This window comes from Giraffa tippelskirchi, chromosome 1 (genome assembly GCF_054371585.1).
Source record: "Giraffa tippelskirchi isolate mGirTip1 chromosome 1, T2T-mGirTip1v1.2.pri, whole genome shotgun sequence".
NCBI lineage: Eukaryota > Metazoa > Chordata > Mammalia > Artiodactyla > Giraffidae > Giraffa > Giraffa tippelskirchi.
The window spans coordinates 49,540,238-49,554,654 of record NC_137275.1 but is presented as its reverse complement, the minus strand read 5'-3'; the positions used below and the strand labels follow the sequence as shown (position 1 = coordinate 49,554,654).

At 40.8% G+C, this 14,417-nt stretch overlaps 1 protein-coding gene and 1 long non-coding RNA gene across 3 annotated transcripts in view; one reads left to right on the top strand and one right to left on the bottom strand.

Moving 5' to 3' along the window:
* Positions 1-4,129, bottom strand: part of KCTD8 (potassium channel tetramerization domain containing 8) — a 256,056-nt gene extending 251,927 nt beyond the window's left edge. For both annotated transcript variants that reach the window (XM_081522135.1, XM_081522215.1), the window contains exon 1: positions 2,774-4,129. In XM_081522135.1, the coding sequence (XP_081378261.1) occupies positions 2,774-3,725 (952 nt within the window). In that variant the 5' untranslated portion in view covers positions 3,726-4,129. The remainder of the gene's footprint in view (positions 1-2,773) is intronic.
* LOC145518276 (uncharacterized) lies at positions 2,730-8,337 on the top strand. The gene is made up of 2 exons (XR_014062815.1): positions 2,730-2,909; positions 7,663-8,337. It is a non-coding gene; the product is annotated as an uncharacterized LOC145518276 (long non-coding RNA).
* The last annotated feature ends 6,080 nt before the right edge of the window (positions 8,338-14,417 follow it).

The window sequence follows — 14,417 nt, the reverse complement described above, 5'->3', positions numbered from 1 at the left end:
GCCAGGCTCCTCTGTCTATTGGGATTCTCCAGGCAAGAATACTGGAGTGGGTTGCCATGCCCTCCTCCAGAGAATCTTCCCAACCCAGGGATTAAACCCAGGTCTCCTTCATTGCAGGCGGATTCTTTACCAGCTGAGCCACCAGGGTATACTTAACATTATCACTTATACTAAATATGACAGAAATACAGTGCATTTTCATTAACCAATATTAAATGGAATCCCTTCCAATATAATTTGTGAAATGTGCTTCAAGCTATACAAAGCATAAAATAAATGTGTGTATTAGAGGGTTTGAGATAAATTTTATATCACAAATAAAATAACGGCAACTATATTTGGTTGGTCTACAGGAATATCGCTTCAAAAGAGGCATATTTAATCTTGAATTATGTATTTTCCCCAACAGGATATCAATGGAAAATGCTATAAGTTGCTTCCTTAGATTTCTGAGACTTTTACGAATGAATCTTAGAACTCATTTGTTATGTGGTTACTCTGCAAGTAGTTATTCATAATATAAATATTTTATTTTGTTTCACTTCTAGCTCCAGAAATGAAATATCCTAAATTCCAAACAATCTCTCAAATCATCTTTTGAACCAAATTGGCTGAGTTTCCAATTTCAATATACTATCTCATGAGCATTTTTTCATAATTTAAAGAGAATCTGTATTACTTCTTCATAATCAAAGTAATGGACATTTTTCAAGTCCCCAAGTTTCTAGGGGAAAAAGACCAAAACTATGAAAGATTCTGAAATGCAAGACCCTTAACTTCAGAGCACTTATGCTTATATCTTCTCTAACTAAAAGTCACTAAAAAAAGTCAGAAGTTCATTTCCTCTCATCTTCTGAAGTGCTTGGAAATAAACCCTTATTGAAATGCCATAAATGCTTAGATGTTAATAAAGTGTCAATAAAAGTCCCTTCCTTTGAGTGGCTTTTCTGACTACTGATCTTTTTATTGTGTGACAAATAATAGTTTCATATAATTAAGACAATTAGATTTTTATTGAAATGTAATTGATTTACAATATTGTGTTAATTTCAGGTATACAGCAAAGTGATTCATTTATATATATATATATTTCAAATTATTTCCATCTTGGTTATTACGAGATATGGAATACACTTGCCTGTGCTATAGAGCAAACCCTTGATGCTTATCTACTGAATGTATAGTAGTTTGTTAATCCCACATTGCAATTTTATGCCTCCTCCCCTCCCCACTTTGGTAACCGTAACTATTTTTTATACATCTGAGAGTCTGTTCCTGTTTTGTATACAGACTTATTTGTATTAAAATTCCACATATAAGTGATATAATATTTATCTTTCTCTAAGACAATTAGCTTTTTATGGAGCACTTCAATGGACACTTCCTTTGCTTTTCTGTTGAGATGGTTTTCTTAGGAAAATCAACACTATTAAAAAATCTTAAGTGTGGGGATTTTGTCACCCTTACCTCCAAGGTTACTAGAATATACAAACAATGAGCAACTTCCAATAGAGTTGAAAGGAAAGGTCCTTTCCACTTTCCCAGTCAAAATAAAGTGCAAAAATTGCCTGAGTCCCAAACAGTGAGTGACTCAAATAAATAAATACAATGAAAGCTGAGTTTATATCTATCGTAGGCTATCAGTGCTACTCTCCCTAACACTACAGGAAAGTTTTCAGTCTTCTTGTATTTTGACAAAGAAAAAGAAAAAAAAAAAAAAAACGTTTGCCAAATGATGCCCCCGCTGCCATCGCAGGTGGCTTTTTCATTTGTCCAAACAGCTCTCGGGTTGTGGCCCTCCTCACGTCACTGAGAACTGTCTCCGCCCCGGCTCCCCATCCCCCAAGCCCCAGTGATACTTGGTGGAGTTCTTGAACTTGATCCACAGATCGCCCTCGCCACCCCAAGTGCACTACAAAAAGCACCATGCCAGATGCTTTCCAAATCCTCTCTTGTTCTCTAAGTTCCGAAAAATCATTGCATTTATTCCCCTTGGGAAAGTGAATTCAATCCCTCATTCGCACTGGAGGTGCCCAGAAAGGAAATACAACCACACGCGCGCGCGCACACACACACACGTGCACGCATACACACCATGTCCCTTCCTAATCTCCAATCCTGACAGCAGCACTCAGACAACCCAAGTCCGTTCCCTCTACCCCGCTCCGTCCAAAACACATAACAATTACAGAAGACTACTGGCGCTGGGAAAATTTGAGGTTTATATAGGTCAATGGAAACCTCTTTTCCCCAGACTTTTGAGGCGCTTTGCAGACTTAATCGCCACTTTTCTTGTTGCCCACTACAGAAATCGCCCATAATGGGACGCTCCTGCGCGGACCCTTACCACCAGGAGGCCATCGGAGCGCGGCGATACCTTGATGCCAACCCTCCCTCTGGAGGGACGCCACCGGGACCCACATAAGTTGACCCCCAGGAGGCCCGCGGAGGCAGAGAGACGGGGGGACTCATGCGCTCAGCCTTGCGCTCGAGTCTCTTCCCAGCCTTGGGTAATAGAAGGGCACCCAGAGCCTCCAAGAGCTGGGCAGAGCGGGAGGGCAAGATCAATAAAGTTAATGAAGAGGACTGCTTGGGCACTGCATGCTCCTGAGCTGTTGAAGAGAGGCGCCGAAAGGGAGATAGCAAGGCGCTAACTCAAAGATCAAGTCGACCACGTCGGGCTGGGGCGCGCAAGGACACCAGAGCCGCCGGAAGCCGCGGGGGTCGGCGAGGGGGCGGGGAGAACTGGGAAACGCGGAGACCGCGAACTTACGGAAGAAGATGTACTCGGTATAGCTGCTCCATATCTTGTCGTCGCGGTACTGGTTGACGAAGGCGGCGGTGCCCGAGGAGTTACACGCCACCATGTGGAAGCCGGCCTCGGATAGGCGATCGAACGCCTGCTCCAAGTAGGTGAACTTGAGGTAGAAGCGGGACGTGTACTTCTCGGGCGGCCGGTCAGGGTCGCGGCTCTCGTTGAGCGTGTCACCGAACACCTCCTTGGCCAGCGCGATGCGTCCGCACACCATGATGCGCGCCACGCGCCGGAACTTGGCGTCCGCCTGGTTGTCTCGCACCGTGGTGTAGGAACCGCGGTAGCCGAGTGTGAGGAAGCCCGAGCGCTTGTCCTGCGCGCTGCCGCCGCTGTGCGCTCCGGGGCCCGAGGGTGCGGCGGCCGCCGCCCCGCGCAGCAGCAGCGCGTCGCTGCTGCCCTGCGAGACGTTGTCTTCCAGGTCGCTCTGGCAGCCCTCGTCGTTGAGCGAGTTCTGCTTGGTGACCTTGGGCGACAGCAGCTTGACCAGGTCGGTGAGCTGGAAGTACTCGGCCTCCCGTAGGAGCCGCTCCTTCTCGGGGAAGTGCTCCGGCAGCGCGAGCTGCTTGTCCCGCAGATAATCCAGCACGTACCTGAAAAGGAAGCCGTCCCGGTCGATGAAGAAGCGCGCCCGGCTGTCTCTGGGTAGCTCTCCCCGGCGTCGGGCGCCGCCCCGGGGGCTGGAAGGCGAGAACATACTGGCCAGAGTGCTATCCGGGACGCTGAGCAGCGTCGAGTGCTTGGTCACATAGACCTGGCCCCCTACGTTCAGCTCCACCACCTCGGGGAAGGGCGAGGGCACGCAGGGCCCCGGGGCGGCGGCTGCTGAAGCGCCGGGGGAGCTGGACGAGGAGACCATCTCGCTAATGGGCAGGATGGTGCCGCCGCCGCTGCCCGTGTCCTTCAAAGCCATGGTCCCCCCGCCGCCGGCCAAGTGACCCTGGAGAGCAGTACTTTCTCCTTCCCAAAACCCGTGCCCTGCGCAGCCGGTGTTGTGCGCCTGATGCGCCCTCGGGCCGGGCGGCACGTTCCTCCGGCCGGGGCGGCCCGGTTCAGGGCTCGGGGCGGCGGCGGCGGCGCCCGGGCTCCATCGGGGAGCGGTGCGCGGGAGAGGAGCACTGCGGACGCCGCGGCGGCGGCGGCGGCGGCGGCAGAGGCGCCAGGAGGAGCGGCTGCTCCTTTGGGGCGAAGGCGGGGAAGTGTGAGAGAGACTTGCGAGAGGCTCTGTTAGTCTGCCGCTCGGCTCTCCGCGGGGAGGGCGGGAGGAGGGACCGGAGCGAAGAAAACTCGCCGCCCCAGCAGCTTGCGAGCGCGCCTCGAGCCTGGAGCGCGGACGGTGGCGCTAACTACCCCTCACAGCCCGGGAGGCGAAACTGACGTCAAGCCCAGGACTGGGACCCGAGCCACAGCTGTCATTTAAAGAGATAGGTGCCAGCCTCTGGCTGCGGGGCTCCGACGCTAGGGGGCGGAGCCGAGGGCAGAGCCTGGAGGTGATGCTACTTGGCAACGAGTAGGGAGACGGGGAGAAGCGGGCAGGGAATCGACAACGAACGGGGAAAGGCCAGCTTTCTCTCCTTCATTCTCTCCTTCATTCATTTCATTCCCTCCTTCCGTCCGTCCTTCTCTTCCTCCCGTGCCCTTGTTCGCCCAGTAAAACTGTTTTTTTATGCTGGCGTTAAGGTGGGAAGTGGGGTAGGGGTTTGGATTATTTAAAAAAAATAAAGCTAGGTTCCTAATCTGAAATTACGACAAATGTTGGCAGGAGGGTTTTGATTGCCAAAAGACTATGGGAGCGGGAGAGGGGGGTTGAATCTCTTTAGTGGTTTTAGCATGGTTTTTTGAATTGAAAGGCGAAATGCACGAACCTCTATTACATTCCGATGTCATGATTGCATATTTAACTGCCCGCGCTATGTGCAGTTGAAGAATTTTTAAGACTGAAATCTGATTTCAGTTCACAAAACTAATCACAGATTGTGGTAACGCGACGGTTTTCTCCTTTCATTTCTTCAGTGTTTGATTCATAGTAGATGCTTAATAAATGTTTATGGAGGAAGGGACGGAGCCAGGGAGGAAATTGTTTGTTCCTAGTTTCCTATTTTGATCTGTCCTTTGATTAATCTCTCCTTTTCCCTTTCAACTCCATAGGGCAAGAGAAATGGTTTACATTTTATTAGTTATCTAACCCCAAGAGTCAGGTCACAAATGAAAATTATAAGAATTTAAGCTCACTTTAATTTCCATTTGTACACAACACAGGTACAGTCTTTTAAGATCAGCATTATTTGTGATAAAGAGTGAGGAATAGAGATGCAAATGAACTTCACTTCTGCCTGTTCCTCCTGGGACATCCTTTTGTGTTCGGAAACATAAAGAATCATTAATTTATATAAAGTTCAAAGGAGAAAAAGTATACTGTGGCACAAGTAGATTGCTTCACAAATTATAGTATTATAGATGAACTTTATCCATCAACAAAATAATGTACAGATTTTCATGTCTTAAAAATTCCATATGCCTACTTAGGATTCCTTCTCTTTGAATTTAACATACACACAAACAATAAACTCTAATTTTTAAGAAATAAGTAATAAATTATTATTTAGAGTATTAAAAACTATATTTAATTCATTGATCCCTATAAGCCACATCCCCAGAAAATGTTATATCAGTTTTGAAGTTAGATTACCTGAGGCTGAGAATGCACCAGTGAAAGAACACAGGGTATTTGCCAAAGGTCTAAGACAAAACTGAGTGTAAATTGTCCATCTTCATCCAATCCTCTTATCCAAGCATCCCCTAAATTTATAAACCAGTCAAATTAAGAAGAATAATTGATTTTGGCCTTCTTCACTTAAAAGCTAACATCAGAAAACACCTGAAAATTTTAAATAATTGTTCTTGGGAAATGAATTAATAGAAGCTGTATAATCTTTCTGGATGAATGAATAATAAAGTCTCAAACCACTACTAATGAAGCTCATTTATCATGAGTTAAGTGTCCCTAATGATAAGTACGTTATAGACCATAGAAATGTAATGAAGTGGATGTATAATACATATGCATATGTGTATATGAGGTCTCCAGGTTGCAATCCATTTTAATCTTTTTAATTGCATAAAGTATGCTTATAAGATGAAATAGCCTAAAATGTGTACTGTAAATGAATCATCTTAGAAATTCTTAGTGAATTGCATCATATGATGTATTACTTTTTGAAATCTTTCAATCATGATTGAACATTTTTCCTTAACCCTTTCCATCCCCACACTCCTCTTAACTCTCACCCCTCCCCCAACTAAACTCTCCAGCCAAACTCCAAACTATACAAATCTCAGGTCCAGAATGTCTTTACAGATGGTTCTTTTGGCTAGAAATGCCTTTCCTTTTCCACGAGTTCCCTAATCCTTTCTCCCTGTTTTTTGCTTCCCTGAGGTTTCATCTTAAAAAGTGCTTCCTCTGGAAATCTTTCAGACTTATAACAAACCAGGTATTCCCACACAGGTGTTCCTATGCTTACACAAGGACAGAGTTTTTTTTATCACACTGTTTTTTTTTATCACACTGTTGTTTCCCATCAGATCAAAAGTATGGCATACAACCGTATGCACTACCTATGCCCAGCATCATGCCTAGCCCTTCAAAGATAGTCAGTCTCCGTTGAATGCCAACTGCATAGAAGTGTGTTCATATCACGAATGGATGACAAAGCATCAACTGAGTGCTAGACACTGGGCTAAGCAATGAGATTGCAGAGATAAATGAGACTAATCCCTTCCCAATTAAAATCAGGAAAAGTGAGAACAGAATCTGATTGAAATAAAATCAGATCTAAAGGAGAAGAGAAAGCAAGAAAAAGCACTATTGGAGGAGTTGTTTTGGTGAACTGAGAAAACATCAAATACTATAATTAGAACTGTCTTGCAACTTAATCACAAGGATGGGTCCTTAAAATCTTCTATTGTTGTGCGAAGACAAGACATCAAAGTTCTCCGTCTACAGATTACCCTATATCCCTTCACTTTCCAGAAAGTTTTAAACAAAATACAGTCAAAACTCTATCTCTAAAAGTACAGCAGACTAACCAGAAAGAAAATTAGAGTCCAGCTTGTAATAAATAACTTGTAATTTAAAAATAACAAATATTTCTTCACCAGGGTGAGAGTTACTTAAAGGCAGGAACTGTATCCTCTTTGATAGGGGAGGAAGAAGACACAGGTAACAGTGAGATTTAAAGTCAGGTAGAACTGGCTTAAAAATCTACTTTTGTCTCTTTCTGGCTTTGTGATTTGAGCAAGAGACTTAACTACTCTAAACCTTAGTTTCTTCATGGATATAGTGGAAATAATAAAGACCAGAGACTTTTCACTGAGATCATGTGTCCCATAATGTGGCCAATCAAGTTTGATGGAGTTCACTGTATTTACCTGGTCTGTTTCACATTGTTGTTCTGAAGGCTGAAAGCAGAGCCACACCCTAACTAGAAAAATCTGAAATTCCAATGTAGATAATTGATTATAGTGGCTCTACCTACCTTTCTTCCATTTGTCTCACCCCTAAGGTAACATGCAGCCCCCACCATAGTGAATATCCCCAGTATTTACAATTCTAAGCAAAAAGCCTGAGATTCTTTCCTGTACCAAGAGCTTTGCAGTTTTTTGAGCAGTGGTGTCCTTTAAAAATATCTTAAAGTGTTCTAGTAACCACTTTAAAAAAGTAAAAAGTGAAATAGGTGAAATTCTTTTAATAATATCATTTATATAGCTCAGTGTATCTGAAATATTATCATTTACGTATGTAGTCAGTATACAAATTTATTAATGACATAATTTATATTTTTCCATCCTAGGTCTTCAAAATATGGCATGTGTTTTACACTTACAGCCATGAAGCATCTCTCTAGCCAAAAAGGAGGAAAAGGTCTAAAAAGAAGGAAGAAAATAATGTAGACTGTATCCATGGAAGAATGTTGGTTTCCCTTTCACAGCCATCATGGGCAAGTTTTGCTGTACACATTGTTCTTGTGAAAAGCAGACCAACCCAAAAACACATGGCCGCCTGCAAGATAAGAAGTAAAAGGTTTGCTGCCATAACAGGATCAAAATGGGTAAGAACAGATAGTACAAGATGGGAAGGACCATTTTCAGATTCAACAATTGCTGTAGAATCTGGAGAAAGTTGGAAAGCAGAGTATAAAAACTAGGTAACCCAAAAATCTCACCTATCGGTTTTAAGAATTTAATAATGCTGTGAATGAAAAATGTTGCACATGAAGTATTTAGGAAACTTACAGTATCAGTGTTTGATACATTTGTTATATAGCGTATTCTAGCAATTTAGATATCTTATTATAATGTCATATGAATTCTTGGTCTATACCATAAATTATAGAAGCATTATTAAAGGCTAGAGTTGATAAAACTCTACTTAATACTCAGAGTAATGAAATGTATAGATTATGATTCAATACATCTAAGCACTTAATGCCTGGAAAATAAAAAGTACTCAATATTTATGAATAAAATTTTGTGTAAGCCATTTTCATATTACCTCGTATCACGTAAAGGTCCTGTTTTTGGATATAGCTATGAAATTTTATGGGCTTCGCCAGTGGCTCAGTGGTAAAGAATCTGCCTGCAATTCAGGAGACACAGGAGATGTGGGTTCAGTCCCTGGTCATGAAGATCCCCTGGAGGAGGGCATGGCAACCCATTCCAGTATTCTTACCTGGAGAATCCCATGGACAGCGGAGCCTGGCAGGCTCCAGTTCATGGAGTCATAAAGAATCAGACACAACTGAAGCAACTGAGCGTATATGCATACGTGTAATTTAAAAATGGTATGTGTGTGGGAATGTATGTGTTGGAGGTAATTTAGCAACAGATATCTTTGTATTTCATGTTGTGCAGCTGGCTGCCTCATTGAAACACTGCTTAACCTCTCAAAGCTTGGGGAGGAAAGCGTTAAGACATTCTGGATAAAAATTTTCAGCTGGGCAGTGGGGATAATATTCTGATCCAGAATGGGATCTAAGCCTCTTCAGATAAAATAAACCAGGAACCTAAAACTGGTTTTGCCTGTGTATATTATATGCACAATATAAATTTTATCAATTTTATCAATTCTGTGCTGAAATTTTAAAAGTTTCACTGATTAGAAGCAGATTCCAGAACGTATGACACAGTAATGTTAATTTCCAATGTCAGATTTTCCTTTGGAAATGCCCCCAAATTACAAACTGTCTTTAAATTATTTTTGTAACCAATGACTGGCTATTAACTGATGAGTTTGACACCATTATTAAAAAATTAATCATAGCAGGAATTCAATCATTTGAATTCACTATTAAAGTTTTTGTCCTGCCTCCTAGGTTTGTTAAGAGGATTATTTAGCTGATGACTTTAAGGTACTTGATGTGCCTCAAAGAAAGTTACTATGGAACTGAAATAGTGTTACTGTCAGTTCCTTACATCTCCTGTGATGCTGGTCCCCAGTGGGGACACAGCCTGATTTGGATTTGTGAACTTAATCCTTCAATCTAAGGTTCTCAGATAGTAAAATGCATGATAATTACCTTAAATCTAAAAAGAAGCAATTAAAATTTTAAAATAATGCCCTCAGGTAATCTACTATTAAAAACTGTAAATGTAGTGTGTGGAGGCAATGCTAATAATTTGATCTAATACAATATAGTATATATTTTCTAGAAAATTGTTTGCCTTCTCATTGAGATTGTTTAAAAGGATGACTGAAGATATGTCAAATGACTAAAGTCCTTGGTAGGGGTTAAGTGTCTGAGTCTGGGACAGGTTCTTCACCAAATTGATAGATGAGGCTGAACCACATGAAATAGCCAATTTTGTAAAAACTGTCAAAAATTGGCAATTTAGTATGGTCGATCTCAATAGTTTTCAGAAATAAGGACAACGAATCTAGCACTATATCACTAAATGCTTAAATGTTTAGAAATGCTTAATTTGTAACTTGAACTTTAAATATGCATAGTTAATATGCTAAATCTTTATAATTTTTCAGGGAAAAGTTCTGTCCACCACTTTACTTTTGGTTCCCTCAGCACTTAAGTGTAGCTTGCCTGAAAGACAGTTTGTTTATATTTGGCTTGAATGTGTTCTGAATTATCGTTCATATGTGTCTATTTAGTATATCTACCTAGATAACAAATTCTTTGCAAACAGACTATTCTCCAGTTGTTTTATTTCCAATTCAGTGTTCTGCATACACTTAAAAGAAGCTGCAGTGTTGATGGGCGAGTTGTTTATCTTCAGCATGACTAATTAGCAGTGAGACTACTTACAGTCGTTTGTGGTACTGTTTAATTTTTCTCTGTACTGCTAAACAGGAAAATATTGATATTTGTATACCTCCAGACACCACTTTAAAAAGAACACCAGTCAAATCAGACTTCAAAAATACATTTAAAGCACAATGCTTCAATCTGGGAGAACATTCTGATATAAGGTGTAAATTGAGCTAATGAACACCCATTATGGTACACTATGTTATTCAGTAGACAGCTTCTTAAAAGTCTAGCTTTAAAGTACATTATGTGTTATAACTTTTCTTGCCAGTGAATGTTAGGAGGTATTGTGTTTCCCATCTCTCATAACTGAAGTGGACCAGAAGTTTGAACCAACCTGGAAACTAAATTTGAATCCCAGTCCTACCAATGACACAGATTTACAAAGTGACCCAGAGCAAGTGGCTTTCCTGTTCACTTTTCTAGATGGTTAGACATACACATCCTGTTATATTTGGGAAAATTCTGCTCTAATTATCTACTGTTGCACAGCAAACCACCCCAAAACTTAGTAGCATAAACAATAATCACTTGATCATTCTGGGCTCAGCTGGGTGGTTCTTGCTCATACCTCTACAAGTTGTAGTCAGACTGGGACTAGAATCACCATAAGCTCTGAAGGCTCAGCCATCTGAGGGCTGGAATAGTTGGGGCTTTTTGCTCTCTCTCTGTCTCTCTCTCTTTCTCTTTCTTTCTGTGTAGTTGGCGCAGGTAGTCTTTCCATCATGGTGGCACAGGGCTCCAACATTGCACAACCCAAGAAGAGGGCACCAGGTAGAAGCTGTATCATGTTTTATAACCTAACATAAGGAATCCCAAAGTATCACTACTATCATAGTTTATTAAACAAGGCAGTAACAAAAGCCCTCCCAATTTTAATGGGAGAAAATATGGACTCTACTGCTTGAAAGAGCGTGGAAACATTCTGGAAAAGCATATGGGACCAAACATATCATGGCCATTTCTCTAAAATCTACCACAAAGCTCTAAAAATCAAGTATCATTCTACCCTTTATGATATTTATATAGAGGGAATGTGTGCTAAGTGGCTTCAGTGGTGTCTGACTCTTTGCGACCCTTTGGACTGTAGCCCGCCAGGCTCCTCTGAGGGCTCCATAAATGGAGACCTAGCGTTCCACTGTAGCATGCATTTTGCAGACTTTGCATGCCTAGTTGTGATGTATGGGGACCCCCAAGCACAAAGAGGCATACACATGCCCAAGCAGCCAGCTCAATAGTGTGGTTGTCCGAAATCTGAAGCCAATATTTATTTTTTTGTTGTTGTTGTTGACATTTTTTTTTTAATAAATTTATTTATTTTAGTTGGGGGCTAACTACTTTACAATATTGTAGTGGTTTTTGCCATACATTGACATGAATTAGCCATGGGTTTACATGTGTTCCCCATCCTGAACCCCCCTCCCACCTCCCTCCCCATCCCATCCCTCTGGGTCATCCCATTGCCCCAGCCCTGAGCATTTGTCTCATGCATTGAACCTGGAATGGCGTTCTGTTTCACATATAATATACATGTTTCAATGCTATTCTCTCAGAACATCCCACCCTCACCTTTTCCCTCAGAGTCCATAAGACTGTTCTATGCATCTATGTCTCTTATTCTGTCTCGCATATAGGGTTATTGTTACCATCTTTCAAATTCCATATATATGCATTAGTATACTGTGTTGGTGTTTTTCTTTCTGGCTTACTTCACTCTGTATGATGGGCTCCAGTTTTATCCATCTCAATAGAACTGATTCAAATGTATTCTTTTTGATGGCTAAGTAATATTCCATTGTGTATATGTACCACAGCTTCCTTATCCATTCGTCTGCTGATGGGCATCTAAGTTGTGAAGCCAATATTTAGAAACATGAAAAGACAGCAAGGTGTTTCCTTCACCTTTAATAAGAATCTCCATTTTTTTCATTTTGATCATTTATTCTACTCTAATAAATTGCTTCAACCAATTTACCTTTGCTATAGTTAATCCAGAACCCCCTCTCCTTCTTTCTTTTAACATCCTTTAACAACATCTTTATTCTCCCTCAGTGAATCATCTCTTTTCATCTTTTAGATGCTGATCTAGTAAACACAAATACTTCTGTGAACACTTAAAAACTGTACTTGTTACCCAGTTTTTCAACAGTTTTCTCTATTCTGATGATTATATTATGGATACAGCTCTACTGTATAAATTTCAATCTCTGTGTTCCAAAGTTTACTCTTCTTCCTACAAAAGCACTGGCTCTTTGTCTGGACATATTCGCTATGCTCATTTTTTCTCACTGTAACCATGTTACTCTCATTTTACTCTGTACAAATCATGCTATTTATTTATTCAAAGATTAGGTAGATGGTAAGAATAATATGACTTGTTAAATGGCCATCTATGAAACTAGAACTTTAAATTTTTCTGCCCAATCTTGGGGAAATTAATGAATAAAAGGAAACCATTATTTTTTGGTATAAGTATCCCCAAAAATAGTATTTATGTTTAGGTTATACACATAGTTTGAATAAATTTTGAGGTAGCTTTAAAAGCTAAGTTCCCGTCAAATTAAATTTAATAAAATTCAATGAGTGTTTGTTGAATAGCAATTCCATGCTCTGCTAAGTGCACTGTGGGTTATAGAAGTGCCAAAAACATGTACCCTGTCACTAAAATCTTACAACAGGGACAGGAGAATTAGAAAAGCCTCAGAGTAACCAGAGATTGAATCACAGGGAGGACTAAGGTAAATGTTACAACATAACACACAGAGTGATATGCGGGTCAGAGGAAAGAACACTTCTGGTCCACAGGTTAGAAAAGTTTAAAAGGAGTAGGTAGAGGGTAGACTAGATAGACTCTAAAAGATAGACATAATGTTCACAGGCTTGGATGACAGAGAATAGTATTTCAAATCTAAATGATAGTATGAGCAAAACCGGACTAGTTAGTAACAATACTTGCCTCACTAATCTACCTATCTATTCATCTACCTATTTAATTTTTCAGCTGTAAGTCCTCATCCTGTCTTATTCCAAAAGGTGACTTGTATAAAAATGTAAATGGAAAAAGTCAAGGTAGGGAAAATATAGCATACAGTATTGACATCAATAAGAAAATTAGGAATTAATTACATATTTCATAGAGCCCTGGGTTAGTAAAGTTGACACAAATTTTACTCATATGGAATACCAGCTTACTAGAGGAAGCAAAAGTGATCAGTTTTGTGACTGAATTTATCAACAAGAAAAAAAAAAAAACTTTGAGAAAGCATATTGATTTGTTAAACAGTTCTATTTATCAGGCAGCTTGAGTATATAATGGTCAATATCACAAATGACACACCTGATAACAAATGTAATAGCAGATTAAGGTTAGTAGAAAATTTACTTGTATTCACTAAGAGCTAAACATCAAACATTAATGTATAACTTAGTAAAGACAATCTATATGGGATGTTGGCAATATTATTTCTGTTTTTCAAAATAGGAAATAGAGATTCATGCACAGTAAATTAGTTACCAAAGAGCACACAACTAATAACTATTAGAGTTTGGATTTGGATGTGAATCCAGATTTGTGTTACTTTAATGTGAGAGTAAAACTGGTTAGTAAAGGATAGAAAATAGGTCCAGAAAAAAACAATAGGCAGAAATCATCCACAAAGTTTGATTATGATGAGAATGATTGAGATTATATTATCAGGATTAAAATGAAGCCCTTTTGAGACAAGGGAAAGAAGGATAGCTCTTGGCTGAAAGAAGCAGCTTGTGGGGAAACGTGAGAATACTAAAGAGAGGCTGCTGGAATAGAACCTAAACAAAGATGAGAACAGAATTGATGAAGGGTTTAGCCTAGGCAAAGAGGCAGAATTTGTCTTCCTTGAACAGATTGTGAAGAAAAGGAATGATATCACCCAAAGAATCCAAGAAATAATACAACCAGTCTCCCAGCAGGTTTACTGTACTGTTGTGGCCAACTCTTTGCGACCCTGTGGACTGCCCACCAGGCTCCTTTGTCCATGGGGATTCTCGAGGCAAGAATACTGGAGTGGATTCCCATGTCCTCCAGAGTATCTTCCCAACCCAGGGATCAAACCTACAGCTCTCATGTCTCCTGCACTGGCAGGCAGGTTCTTTACCACGAGCACCACCTGGGAAGCTGCCCAGCAGGTTTAGAATCAAATAAACTAGAGTTTGTTTAGATTTCTAGATTAAATTTCAAGTGAAATATCTTATGTTGCCCTTTGGCCCATAAAAGAACCAGCATTCAAGAGGAAAATAATAGGATATCA